Source organism: Galeopterus variegatus, unplaced genomic scaffold, assembly GCF_000696425.1.
Source record: "Galeopterus variegatus unplaced genomic scaffold, G_variegatus-3.0.2 Scaffold1059, whole genome shotgun sequence".
NCBI classification, from domain to species: Eukaryota; Metazoa; Chordata; class Mammalia; order Dermoptera; family Cynocephalidae; genus Galeopterus; species Galeopterus variegatus.
In genome coordinates, this window is record NW_007727170.1 from 13,310 (window position 1) to 27,761 (window position 14,452).

The 14,452-nt window shown below is 40.3% G+C and overlaps 1 protein-coding gene across 2 annotated transcripts in view; it reads left to right on the plus strand.

The window, feature by feature from the left end:
• The window catches only part of IDH3A (isocitrate dehydrogenase 3 (NAD+) alpha), an 18,637-nt gene that overhangs the window by 1,127 nt on the left and 3,058 nt on the right, over positions 1-14,452 (plus strand). Inside the window, exons 2-10 of one of the 2 annotated variants that reach the window (XM_008574523.1) lie at positions 3,908-3,970; positions 6,397-6,480; positions 8,458-8,572; positions 9,303-9,490; positions 9,980-10,113; positions 11,354-11,456; positions 11,556-11,620; positions 13,511-13,595; positions 14,040-14,192. In XM_008574523.1, the coding sequence (XP_008572745.1) occupies positions 3,908-3,970; positions 6,397-6,480; positions 8,458-8,572; positions 9,303-9,490; positions 9,980-10,113; positions 11,354-11,456; positions 11,556-11,620; positions 13,511-13,595; positions 14,040-14,192 (990 nt within the window). Of the gene's footprint in view, positions 1-3,907; positions 3,971-6,396; positions 6,481-8,457; positions 8,573-9,302; positions 9,491-9,979; positions 10,114-11,353; positions 11,457-11,555; positions 11,621-13,510; positions 13,596-14,039; positions 14,193-14,452 lie in introns of those variants that run through there. The other variant, XM_008574524.1, reaches the window with a different exon arrangement.

Genomic DNA, 14,452 nt, shown 5'->3' on the forward strand with positions numbered 1-14,452 from the left:
TGTCAAGGCAGGGGTCGCCGCCCCTGCTCCTGGCGGGACCCGGCTGCCACCACCCGCACCGCCGGGCCAGAGCCCAGGCCTCGCGTCGAGCCCGGGATGGTCACGGGAGCCGCTGCCCCGGCTCCGCCGGCCCGCCTTCCCGGCCGCTTCCGAGGCTGCGGCCCTGCTGCCCGTGCTGATCGCGCGGACGGTCCCCCCAGCACCGCCAAGGCCTCTCCGGTGTCTGCTCGGCCCTCGGCGGGGTAACCGCAGGGACAGCGGGCACGGACGTTGGGCTTGGGAGGTTTTCCCAGGTGAGGGAATCCCGGGGCTGTTTTTCCTGCCAGATTTTTTTCCCCCTTGGAGCTCTTCCCAGGCTGACTTCTGGTGCCCTTGTGGCTATTTCCCCGTCAAAGGAAACAGGGCATCTTACATCTTGGAATTTCAATCTGAGCCCTCGGAGAGGGAAACCAGTTACACCTTCCTTTTACCTGCTGTTGGTGGGAATCCTGCGATCTGGAGAGCTTTAGCTCTTCTTGACAGTTGGGATGCTGGAGCTGGAAAGGGTTTCAGATTATCTGTGCTATTCCTTGATTTCTCAGTGGGGCTAACGTGCCTAAAGAGGAACTTGCTCAAGGTCATACAGGAGGTCGGTGTCAGAGCAGGGAGAGGAACCCAAGTGTCTTGGTTCCTAGTTCTCAGTTCCATTCTGCCTGCTCTGTGGCCAACGTCACACAGCAAATTATGGGTACAAGGAAAAATAGGCCTCAGGTCTCCTGTTGCCATTAATGGGTGGTCCCCTAGAAATCTACCATAAGCGGGCTGGCCCGTTGGCTCAATTGGTTAGAGCGTGGTATTATAACACCAAGGTCAAGGGTTTGGATCCCTGTACCACCAGCAACCAAAAAATAAAAACAGAAAACAATTCTATCATTAACAATTTAATTTTTTTCTATGGAATTTGATGCTACTTTTCTCCTTTGTTTTCAGCTTAAAGAGAGGTCGAGAGATACACTGTTGTTTAGTGAAAAGATCTCTACACTGGAGTTTAGGGGTCTTAAGTTTAAATCCTGGCAGTGCCACTGATTGGCTCTGTGACCCTGAGCAAATTACTTAACATCTCTGAGCCTCAATATGCCCATCTGTAAAATATCTATACTTGCGTCGCAGAGTTGTTTGAGGATTAAATAAAATGATGTATTGCGAAAGCATGTGCAGAAGGAACACAAAAATCTGAAGCTTTCTTATCTATCAGTATATTTATCTTGGCACCCATCAAGCAGACTGGTTCTTGAGCATCAAGAACTGGATTTTTTGCTCAGTAACTAAATTCTACTTTGTCACCCTCTTAAGACCCGGATTTGCTTGCAATAGTAACAGTTAGGTTAGGTCACATTTGCTTCTAAAGGTAAAGCAACTTCTATGTCACTGTGAAAACAGCAGTTAATTCTTTAATCATTGAGCTTGCACTTAACACCTAATTCATCTTTGATAGGGACATTAAGCCTTCAGAATGAGGGACTAAAGCAACAAACGCTTGATGATGAATGTGTTGGTAAATTTGTTTTGCCTTTAGTGTGGTCTACAAGAAAAATACCTTCAGTAAATATTCAGAAAGTATTGGTCTATGGAATGAGAAGATGAGGTTTTTTGCTATAGACTCTCTGTGTGACCTTTGGCAGCGGTTTTACCTCTGGGCCATTTTCTCCCCTTAGGGATTATTGGAATGGAAGGTGCCTTAAGGGCTGACCCCAGGATGGTGGGGTTGCTGAGCTGGATGCCAGTTTTAAGCAGATCACTTCCTCTATTGGGTTTCCATTTAAGGTTTTATTTGAAAAAAGGAATCTGCAGCTTAAGAAAGCTTTTCACATTGAGAAAATAGTGGTTTTCTGAAGACTTTTCCAGCTCTAAAATACTATAATTCTAATGAGCCAGTTCCCCACCAGCAAGCATATATTGAGTCCTGCCATTCATCCAACACTATATATGTTTTCAGTTGGAGTGTGAAGGTAAAAAAGGAAATGAGCTATGGATAAGGTGGCACAGGACCTCAAGTCAGAAGTTCAGAGTTTCTGGTCCATGCTCTACAAGGCTGGCCTTAGTTTCCTCATCTGAGAAAAGGTCACTAATACCCATCTCTCTAGGTTTTATAGAAATAAAATGATGTGATATATGTACAAGTATATCATAAAGTGGAAAGTCTGTGCTTTAAAAAAAATCTTATTTTACTTAAAGTTCTGGGACATAGTACTACTTTATTCCAAGAACATGGAGGAGATATGACAAATATGGAAAGACTGCTAGTTAAAGAAAATTATTGCAAGTATTAAGGCAATTTGATGGGATGGAAAGTCTTCAGATAAAGTATGATTGAGGCTGGCCTCAGTTTTTCCAAAAAATATTTACTGAGTACTTACTATGACCCAGGCACTGGAGGTACAACAGTGAACAAAACATAAAAATCCTTTTGCTCCTGGATTTACATTTTAAATCAGTTGTTTCAGGTCTTCTGTCACAAGGACATGAGCCTGTTTTGTGTGAATGTCTTTTCTCTCTCTTTGGGATGGGGGGTGGTGGTGGAAGAAAGACATAATGCCAATTTTATATTCTGCTTCTCACAGAGTTACCTTTAAATGGCCTCCCTTCTTACAGCCCATCTGCTTGTGGATGAATCAAGTCCTAGGATTGAGATTTTGGCCAGTGGCTTTGGCATAGAGTATTCTTTTGGGTCTAGCTTTATCTTGTTTTCAGTCCAGAGACATGACTGTAGATACCAGAAGATTAGAGAATACAACTGAGTCATACTTTTCTCGGCTGTTGATTGGTATCTCATTATTAGTAGATGCCAGTATTTCAGCAAAGGTTCAGGCCCCAAAAAGAAAAACTATGACAGGATATAATATATATGTTTTTCATGGAAAAAAGTTACCTTTACAATTTTTAATGAATTTTAATACCTTTGGTTTATGTACCTAATTTCTTTTTTTTCTATTCTGTTTATTGTAATGTAATATGACTTTGTACCAGTTCTCAAGGACTGATTTATTAAAGTTCAAAATAACCTTTTAAATTTACATTTCTGGTGTATGATAGTTTTAATTTGGGAAGAAATATACCAATGGTAATAATATCTTAGAGTAGTGGGATTACTGGGTGACTTTTGCTTTCTTTTTTTTATATCTTTCCCTAGTCCCAGCAAATTAACGATAATGACCATGTTAGATATATTATCAGACAAAATAAATAATTTATTTAAAATCTTTATTCTGTATGGTATGGGCATCAAATAATATTAAATAAATCTTCTTAGATTTTATTATAAAGTGCAATTTTTTAATATTTATAGTATAATGTGTAATTGAAGGAGCACTGGACTAAGAGTCAGAAGATCTAGATTCTGGTTTCCATTTTGCCAGTTACTCACTGTGTGACCTTAAGCAAATTCTTACTCTTTGGGCCCACTGTCTCCACCTATAAAATAAGCGAGTTGTGCTCTGGGTTTCATAAGGAACCTCCTGGCTCTAAAATTAGTGATTGTTTTCTTAGAGTTTGTGTTATTCCTAAATTGACCTGGTGGTCAAAAATGTTGACAAAACCTCCCAGATTGAGAAAATTCTGATGACTGAGCTAAAAAATTATAGTTTTATTCTACTCCCAACATCTTTTGACAACTTATGTTCATAAAATTGACTTGAAAACATAACATGTTTAAATTTTCAGATCAAAAGTAGAAAACTGAATATTGATGTTTTCAAATTTGAGATAGCTTCCACATTGAGCTAATAAATGAGAAAAGTATTCCTGGGAAGTTCCTGAATATATCTGTGCAAATTTGCAGCATTATCAGCCATCAGAAATGACTACATCTCCACTGTTTACTATATGATTTAATTCTATGCATGACTTTTGTCTGTTGATATTAATGTAGGTCTCTCGGCTGCTGGGGGCATTTCACAACCCGAAACAGGTGACCAGAGGTTTTGCTGGTGGTGTGAGTATAATTATGTCTTTTATTTTTTCCTTTTAGAAGTTTCTCAAGAAAGATGCTCTAATATATTTATGATATAGCATTTTATCTACATTTACTTAAAACTAGGGAAAATTTGCCATACTTAGTATGTTAAAATTATTGGCTGATATATGCACAAATCGATTAAGTCACTTACCCATTTAAAAGAATTATATTACAGCTGGCTATGTAAGCCTCTCACATTAATATCTTGAAGGAGCTTGTTTAAAATAGATAGAAATTACCCTTGAGACTGTTATTTTATTTCATAGTCTAATTTTGGTAAGACAGTTTTTTTCAAAACTAGTGCAAATTGAGAGAAAATTGTTGAGAAGCTTCAAATCCTGCTTTGCATTTTTATTTTGTGAGCCTCCCTAAAAACAGTAGATTGATTACCAATTAGGAATGCCTTAAGCATCTCTAAGCCCCATAGGTTTATACTTTGCTTATACAGTTTTTATAGACTATCATGTTAGCGGATCATCTATTTCTCATTAAATCTGCTGCTTTTAGAATTCCCAGCATTAAAGTTCTGTGCTTTAAAAGCTGACACCACATTTTTGGAACATTCTAAGACTGTGGGTCAGTGACATACTATTAGTTTTTATTTTATTTCCTTTTTACAGAATCTGATTTGGATTTCATAATTCCTATACTCCCATATAACATCTTATGCCATGAGGGATTTATAAGACCATAGCGCATTTTTTTCCCATTTACTTTCTGTACTATGGGAGAAAAGTAGATTTTCTGGTGGCCTGATGCCATTTATTATTACATGTTGGGAGAACAGGAAGAAGAAGCCAAGAGGTTCTTTTGGCTCTGCTTATGCAAAAAATGCAGAATGAGACTTGCATTTCAAGCTTAAGGATAACTAAGCTAGCATTTCAAACACATTCTGAAAGCTAATGAAATGATTGTTGCTGTCTACTACTATTTAATATTTAGGCTATCCATTTAAAAAAAATATTAGCCTGATGGAGGGGATTATTTTTGGAAGAAATAAGAGGAGACATATTAATTTTGAAAAAAATTTTTTCAGTTATACAAAAAAATTCAGAAATAATTAGTCCACCTGTCTAGTGGGTATCATTTGAGGGCCAAGGACCCGGGAAAGTTGAATTAGTGATTTTAACAAAATGTATCTGAGGCAACTGGAACTGAAAAAGTCCAGAGACCATCACACCTGGGCCGAACCCCTAAGTGGGTGAAAGTCCTCAAATAATAAAACATAGAGGGTCTGTATGTTATCTTAACTCACTTAAATCCTCTGATCTTTTCCCCTTACATATTTTTATTTCTACGTTTGAAATGCTGGCTTCATTTTGCCTGAAGCCTTTGGAAGAAATCATTGACGTTACATTATAAATATGCTTATTGTCATTCTAAATGTAACTCAGGCTTTGCAAGAATGATCACACGTGCTATTCTTATTGGTTACAAATCAACTTTGCTGAGCTTATTTAGATTACACTTATCTTTTTTTTTTTTTTTGTCTTTTTCCGTGTCCGGCAACGGATCGCAACCCTCAGTGTCGCGCCCGTACCGGACCGGGACCGGCAACGGGATCGCAACCCTCGGTGTTGCCCCCGCGCCTCGCTCAGCCAGTGAGCGGGAACCGGTCTGTATGTGGGATCCGAACCCTCGGGCGGGAGCGCCGCCGCGCTTCCCAAGCGGCGCACTATCCAGTGCGCCACCGGGCCGGCCCTCGCTCAGCCAGTGAGCGGGAACCGGTCTGTATGTGGGATCCGAACCCTCGGGCGGGAGCGCCGCCGCGCTTCCCAAGCGGCGCACTATAGCAGTGCGCCACCGGGCCGGCCCTAGATTACACTTATCTTTAAGGAGCCAATTTTTGAGAGGAACCAAGAAAAATGTAGGCCCTCTCCTATGTGAAGTCTGATTTTTCTCTGAGTGTCAAAACAGACCTCAGCAATATTCTGGAAATGTGTGTGAAAGAGTTCTGTAAGACTGAGTAAGTTATGTGAGAAACTTTCCAGAATCACAGTAGAAAGCAAAGTACTTGCCTTCATGAGAAACCCACTAAATTTTACTGAGAGAACTTTGCTGACATTTTTTGTTGTCTTTGGTTTTAAAGATTTGAATTAATTGGTCACTTTAGCTTGTCTGAAAAGAAATATCAATTGGGAAGTCTACTTGGTAATTTAATTTATTTTTGTTTTATCTAAAGAGCATCATTTGAGTTGTTCTTAAAATCTCTGAACTCAGGTAAAGAATAGAATTGTGGAATTTCTTGTCTGTTGATTCCTGTTTACATCTCTTTTCTTAACATGAGTTAAATCTTTCTGAGACCCTGCCACAAAGTGGATTTCTCTGTCAATGTTATTCTTTTTTAAACCTTCAAAAATAAATTCTCACTGTTTTTTTTTTTGATGATTTCTTATATTCAGGTTAAGACAGTAACTTTAATTCCAGGAGATGGTATTGGCCCAGAAATTTCAGCTTCAGTTATGAAGATTTTTGATGCTGCAAAAGTAAGTGGGCTTAAAAAATATGTTTAATAATAGTTCAGAGAAAAGTTTTAGCCAGCTGGATTCCGTGAACTCAGGATAAATTGTACACATTTCTATAAAAGTTAAGATCTCTTGTTAATGTCCACAGATGTTCACTTTAATAATGCATGTTTCGGTATTGTTTGCTATGCCATTGTTGATAGTTTAAGCCACTGATGCATTGGCATCAGTTATATTTAAAGTACTCAAAGTGGATTATTGTAATATTTGTGAATCTTTGGATGCTGCCTGAATCTAAGGTCTTTAAGCCCTGCCAAGTCACCTGTCTACCTCATTCTACTTTCCTGCCAAAAAGGAGAATAGAATTGATGTTTCAAAATTTATACCATGGGAGATTTTGAAAGAATCTTTTAAAAAAAGTTTCTGATGTGGTATTATCATCAAGAATAGGGGTATTTTTACTTCTAAATAGTCCAGGCTTCAATACAGGTAGATATTTATAACTACTTTTTTTTTCTTTTAAATGTTTTTTATTTTTATTATAATTATTGTTATTATTATTATTTTTTTAGTGGCTGGCCGATATGGGGATCTTAACCTTGGTGTTATAACACCACGCACTAACCAGCAGAGCAACTGGCCAGTCCTAATTTTTAATACTTTTATTTGGGGTATTTGGGACACTTGGGCTTTGTTTGACATGATGCTTTATTATTGTTATTCATGGCTGCTAGGTGAAACGTTGTAATATTAAGTCAGTGGCTGTTATGATACCAACAGCTACAAGTCTAAGAATGAAATTTATTTAACTATACGAACATTTTTTTTTTCCTTTTTGTCTTTTTTCGTGACCGGCAATGGATCGCAACCCTCAGTGTCGCGCCCATACCGGACCAGGACTGGCAACGGGATCGCAACCCTTGGTGTTGCGCCCGCACCTCACTCAGCCAGTGAGCGGCCGGTCTGTACGTGGGATCCGAACCCTGGGCAGGAGCGCCACAGCGCTCCCAAGCGGCGCACTGTAGCAGTGCGCCACCGGGCCGGCCCCATATATGAACATTTTTTTCATACGTTTCTAATTAAAATTTCTGCAGAGGAGATGATGCTTATCAAGTGGCAAATTCCCCAAGTAAACTGAAATATGATTGCTCACTCAGTTGTAAGCTCCTGTGAATAAGGACCGCATCTTACTGTGTGCTTCTGTTCATAGGACATGCTCAGTGTGCTGGCTGTGGAATGTGTGTGCACACACATGAAGGATGTAGGTAGAAAGAAAGGGGACACTAATTTATACCTTAAACTGGTGCCATCATAGATTATGTAACATTTCTTATTTTTTTTAAAACAGCTTTATTGAGATATAATTCACATACCATACAATTTGCCCATTTAAAGTGAACAGTTCAATTCAATGGTTTTTAGTACATTCACAGAGTTGTGTAACCATCACTGCAATATCAATTTAGGAAATTTTTGTCACCCAAAAAGAAACCCCATACCCATTAGTAGTTACTCCCGATTCTCTCTCTCCCACCCCCACAGCCCCCACTCCAGCCCTAGGCAACCACTCTTCTGCTGTCTCTCTCTATAGATTTACCTGTTCTGGACATTTCGTAGAAGTAGAATCTTATATGGCCTTTTATGTTGGCTTCTTTCACCTAGTGTAGTGTTTTCAAAGTTCATCCACATATCACATATCAGTACTATGTAATGTTTCTATGAACCATATTTCTCCACTCCTTATGATATTCTAGTTATAGCCACCTTAGGAGTCCTGGTGAAAAAAATAAGTGTGCAGGTGGCAGCTAGGAGTGATGACTGGGCGAGGGTAGTGTGGAGAATCCTGGGAATGTTAGAGCTTTCTGGACCTTTATTGTACATGTTTTTACCAGTTGCATCCAAAGTTCAAGAAGTTTGTTTGTCATTGTAGTGTGAATGTCAGTCACGTTTAAGTCTTTCCAGTTCACTGTTCACTGAGTTCTGTGCGGTGGCATCTAGGCACCTATTCAGTGGGAGGAGCGGAATGTCACTGCCATTCAAGGACCAGGAGGAAAGTGGATGATCCCTCCAGAAGCCAAAGAGTCCATGGATAAGAACAAGATGGGCTTGAAAGGTAGCAGTGCAGTGGACACCATGGTTATTATTGATTTCTGCTGCAAGTGTTACATTTTTGAAAGTTTATACATTTAAGCTAAACAAGGCCTGACCATCTATTAAAGTAAAGCCATCCTTTCCTGAAGTAACTACTCATAGTAAAATGGTTCGTTTTTCATTTGGGACATTTTTTCCCCTAGTACAACATTAAAATGTTACTGGACAATACCAAACGATAGTGTATATTTATCTTCAACTAGATTTATCTTTTGCTTAGTTTTTATAATTTTATTATTATTTTAATTCATACAAGTTTAAGGTCATGATTCAGAATACTAGTATGTAAGATACTGATATTTGGCACAGGCTTTAAACCCATAGACAGATCCAAGTTTGAATCTCATCCTGTCACTTACTAGTTGGGAGGCTCAGGCAAATTTCTTTCCCTTGGGTTTTTTTCCCTTCTTTCAAATGACAGCAATAGAGTTGCTACCTCATAGGGTGACAGTGAGGATTAGATAATGTCAAGCACCTGCTACACCTTGGTCCTCGGGAGGTTCTCAGATAAGAAATGTAGTTAATGTTCCAGAAAGCTTCTATGAGGAAATTTTCCTCCTGCATTTAATTCTGAGGGAGAGGGTGAAGTTAGAAGTAAAACACATTTTACAAGGTAGCTCAGGTGGGGTAGTAGGTCACATGTGAGACCAGAATGTATCCTATTGTCATCTGGATATTCTTCTTTGTTGCAGGTCCTTTAAAGACCCCAATAGCAGCTGGTCACCCATCTATGAATTTATTGCTGCGTAAAACATTTGACCTTTATGCAAATGTCCGACCTTGTGTCTCCATTGAAGGCTACAAAACCCCTTACACCGATGTAAATATTGTCACCATTCGAGAGAACACAGAAGGAGAATACAGTGGAATTGAGCATGTGGTATGTTCACTGCAGATACTTTCTTATTCCTAGTTGGGTTGCCTGCTGTGCACTTGGGACAGTTGTTCAAATTCCAAGTTGAAAATAGCTCCCAAAGACAGATCAGTTTTACTGCTGTGAGGAGTTGTGGGTGTTTGTCTTGGTGCTGGGTCTCTGGCTGACAGTACTCAATGGATGCCAGGAGGAACAGAGCATGATGGTTCAGGACACAGGCTTGGGAATATGCCTCTGAATTTTGAATCCCCCACTTCCCAGGTGTGCTCTTGGGCAGGTGACCACCTCTGCACCTCAGTTTTCCTCATCTGTGAACTGGGTCTTATAATACCTACCTCACGGGGCTGGGGTTAACATCAGCCCCACTGATATACTGTGCATGTGATGCTGGCCGTGGTAGGTGGCACCGCGCAACCATGCCACAAAAGATAGTCTACACCCCTCCAACTGTTGTTGCCACACCCTTTCCAGTGAGGCCAACTTCCTCACTTTCAGATCGTTGACGGAGTCGTGCAAAGTATTAAGCTCATCACCGAGGAGGCAAGCAAGCGCATTGCTGAGTTTGCCTTTGAGTATGCCCGGAACAATCACCGGAGCAACGTCACAGCTGTGCACAAAGCCAACATCATGTGAGTCCCTGTGGGGCCAGTGCCCTGTCTTGCTTTGTTGTGGGAACAGCATGACGGGCTTCCCTTTCTTCTCTCCATCTTGCTCATTGATTCCTAAGATCTCTGCAAAAGAACCTTGTAGCAGCCAGAGGGTCTGGCATTTCTCTTCTGTCGTATCTTCTATTTACTGTGTCTCACTGGGTGAATGATAGGAGCGAATGAGTGGAGGCAGGCATTCAGGTCCTGGAAGTTTAAGGAGGGACAGAGGATTATCAGAAAAGGAAGCTGGAGGCTGTGGGTCCCCAGATGCTGTGGCCAGTTAGCCAAGGCCATGTTGTTTATGTTTTAGAATTGGACGAGTGGGAGTGTTTCTGAAATGGCCACATATTCAGAGGTTAAAATAGTGCTAATAGGGCTAGTATCTGATGTGTTGCTCTAGCAGTTTAAATTCTCCTCATCTTTAGTCTATTAAAGGCCATCTGGGGCCGACCCCAGGGCTCACTCAGGAGGGTGCGGTGCTGGGAGCGCCAAGGCCGCGGGTTCGGATCCTATATAGGGATGGCCGGTGTGCTCACTGGCTGAGCGCCATGCGGGCGACACCAAGCCAAGGGTTACGATCCCCTTACCGGTCACACACACACACACACACACAAAAAATTTTTTTAAATAAAATAAAATAAAATAAAGACCATCTGTGAATATATAAAGAAACAGTTTCCCTAGCCTAAGAAAAGTGTTGGAACATGCAAAATAGTAAAACTATTTGAATAATTAAGTTAACCTTTTAAAGCAATTTTAATAATATGAATGGATATTTCTTTTTTTTTTTTTGTGACCGGTAAGGGGATCGCAACCCTTGGCTTGGTGTTGCCCGCACCGCGCTCAGCCAGTAAGTGCACCGACCATCCCTATATAGGATCCAAACCCACGGTGGGAGCGTCGCTGCGCTCCCAAGTGCCACACTCTCCCGAGTGCACCACGGGGCCGGCCCTGAATGGATATCTCTTAGTTCTTACTGTATAACACTATAAAAATGTAGTTTTCTCTATTATGATCAAGCTCTTTTATGTTTTTACCCTTCTGTGCTTCCAGAAGGGTCCCAAAACATTTTAAACTTGCATTTGATTAACTGCCTAAGAAATAATCTTACCATAATTGAAATTGGTCATTTTGGCTTCTGGAACTTACTTTACTACTTTGATTTGATCCTTTTCTTTCTGCAAGTCTTTGTTTTCAATAGTTTTTATGTGATTAAATACAGGCGGATGTCAGATGGGCTTTTTCTGCAAAAATGCAGGGAAGTTGCAGAAAACTGTAAAGATATTAAATTTAATGAGATGTACCTCGATACAGTATGTTTGAACGTAAGTATATATTCACACTTACCTGCTGATTGTGGTGAATAGTGTGTGTGCATGGTGTGTAGTTTTTGATTGCTAAATGCACAAATATATTTCTTGTAGATGGTACAAGATCCATCCCAATTTGATGTTCTTGTTATGCCAAATTTGTATGGAGACATCCTTAGGTGAGTCTGCCTGTACCCTTTTTATTTTAGCCTATAGTGTATTTATAAGCATCCCACAATAAATTATGGTTTAAAATTTTCCATCAAGTATCATGAGATATAGCATTTGTTAGCTGAGTTGAGTCCTAGCATTCAGGTGGTGATAGCAATGACCATATGTTGAGTGGGTTGTTCCATCATTTATTTGCCAAATCAGTGCTGGGCTATTGCTCCCTAATCATTCGTTTACTCTTCCCATTTTTCAGATGTTGCATTGACTGATTGATTGATTTCTTTATGTTTTGTTATGTATAGCTAAGTAGATGGACGGTCATTTTTACAAATTTTTGGTAACTTTTGACATAATTTCAGACTTACAGAAAAGCTGAACCCAGATTCCCCAGGGGTTTACATTTTCCCATGCTCACTGTGCTCCCCTTCCCTCTTTTTCTCCCCTTCCCTCTCTTCCTCTTTCCTCCCTTTCTCTTTCTCTCATCCTCCTCCTCCTTCTTTGTCTGCCTCTTTTTATTTCTCTCATACACGACACAGCCATACGAGGGTACTTCAAAAAGTTCATGGAAAAGGAGAATTGAAAGATAATACCTTAAAATTTTCAATCAAGTATCATGAGATATAGCATTTGTTAACTGAGTTGAGTCCTAGCATTCAGGTGGTGATAGCAATGACCGTATGTTGAGTGGGTTGTTCCATCATTTATTTGCCAAATCGGTGCTGGGCTATTGCTCCCTAATCATTCGTTTACTCTTCCCATTTTTCAGATGTTGCATTGACTGATTGATTGATTTCTTTATGTCTTGTTATGTATAGCTAAGTAGATGGACGGTCATTTTTACAAATTTTTGGTAACTTTTGACATAATTTCAGACTTACAGAAAAGCTGAACCCAGATTCCCCAGGGGTTTACATTTTCCCATGCTCACTGTGCTCCTCTTCCCTCTTTTTCTCCCCTTCCCTCTCTTCCTCTTTCCTCCCTTTCTCTTTCTCTCATCCTCCTCCTCCTTCTTTGTCTGCCTCTTTTTATTTCTCTCATACACGACACAGCCATACGAGGGTACTTCAAAAAGTTCATGGAAAAGGAGAATTGAAAGATAATACGACTCTTTCCATGAACTTTTTGAAGTATCCTCATATATGGGCCAAATGGTGGTTTTCTAAGCCCATCCTTCCGTCTACATTTATTAGTCGGCATTCTACTGTAAGGACAAGCTTTTCGTTCTCGTTTATTTGTTTACTTATCTATATTGATGTGGACACATGGCTTTCTATGTTATTCAGTGGTAGACTCATCATTATCATCATTTATATTGATGCTCAAGTTGTCCCGACTTGGCCAGTGGAGGTCCCTTTCCCGTGTCTCCTGTATCCGTTTGACACAGCCCTTCATTTCTTTGAGCCTTGTCTTGCTTTCTGACGCAGTATCTGTAGTTTCCTAACCTTCGCCCTGGAATCAGCCATTTCTCCAAGGAAACCTGGTTTCTTTTAGTGGAGAATNTTATTAGTCGGCATTCTACTGTAAGGACAAGCTTTTCGTTCTCGTTTATTTGTTTACTTATCTATATTGATGTGGACACATGGCTTTCTATGTTATTCAGTGGTAGACTCATCACTATCATCATTTATATTGATGCTCAAGTTGTCCCGACTTGGCCAGTGGAGGTCCCTTTCCCGTGTCTCCTGTATCCGTTTGACACAGCCCTTCATTTCTTTGAGCCTTGTCTTGCTTTCTGACGCAGTATCTGTAGTTTCCTAACCTTCGCCCTGGAATCAGCCATTTCTCCAAGGAACCCTGGTTTCTTTTAGTGGAGAATGGTATTTAAAAACGGAAATTTGGGTGCTGGGTAAGGTGTTTTATCTTTCAAAACATCCTTTGAAATGCTTTTCTGCTCCTAGTGACTTGTGTGCAGGATTGATTGGAGGTCTTGGTGTGACACCAAGTGGCAACATTGGAGCCAATGGGGTTGCGATCTTCGAGTCGGTAAGGACCCTCACACCTGAGGCAGAATTTGGATCAGAACAGCATGAGAACAGAGGAGGAGCTATCTGTATAAATATGGTTTCATTCTTTAGCTTTTCAAATTGTCAAAAGAAAATGATGCTGTGTTTATTTTCTTATATAGGCTTGGTTTGTTTATTTCCCTCCAGGTATTTATTTTATTGTATATCCCTTCTCACTCAAAATATTTTACAAACAATTGACTAGAAAAGATTGTTGGTCCATATTTTTACACTTAAAAAAATTACTTTAGCTCTTTATTTCTCTAAACCTTTATTTCTGAGATGTCAGGTGAATTGTACACAGTAGCTTTCACTAAATACTTGCTATTGGTGAGGAAAGATGATTAAGACCCCAGCTACCCCAGATAAGAGGGCTGTTAGTTCTGGTTTCCCTCCTGCTGATGCTCCTGTTCCCAATGCCCAGGTTCATGGGACTGCTCCGGATATCGCAGGCAAGGACATGGCCAATCCCACTGCCCTCCTGCTCAGTGCCGTGATGATGCTGCGCCACATGGGACTTGTTGACCACGCTGCAAGAATTGAGGCCGCGTGTTTTGCTACAATTAAGGATGGAAAGGTATCTGTAATCTTGACTTGTGTTGGGTAGAACGCACTTCGTCCATGTGTTTTATCTGTGTGAAGGGAACAGATAATAATTCTCGAGAGAGCCAAAGGATTTGACACTGAACAGGGATTCTTTTTTTGGCAGCTGACTTATATGGGAATCCGAACCCTTGACCTTGCTGTTATAACACTGCACTCTAACCAGCTGAGCTAACTGGCCAGTCTAAGCAGGGATTCTTTTTTTTTTTTTTTTTTCCTTTTTGTCTTTTTTCG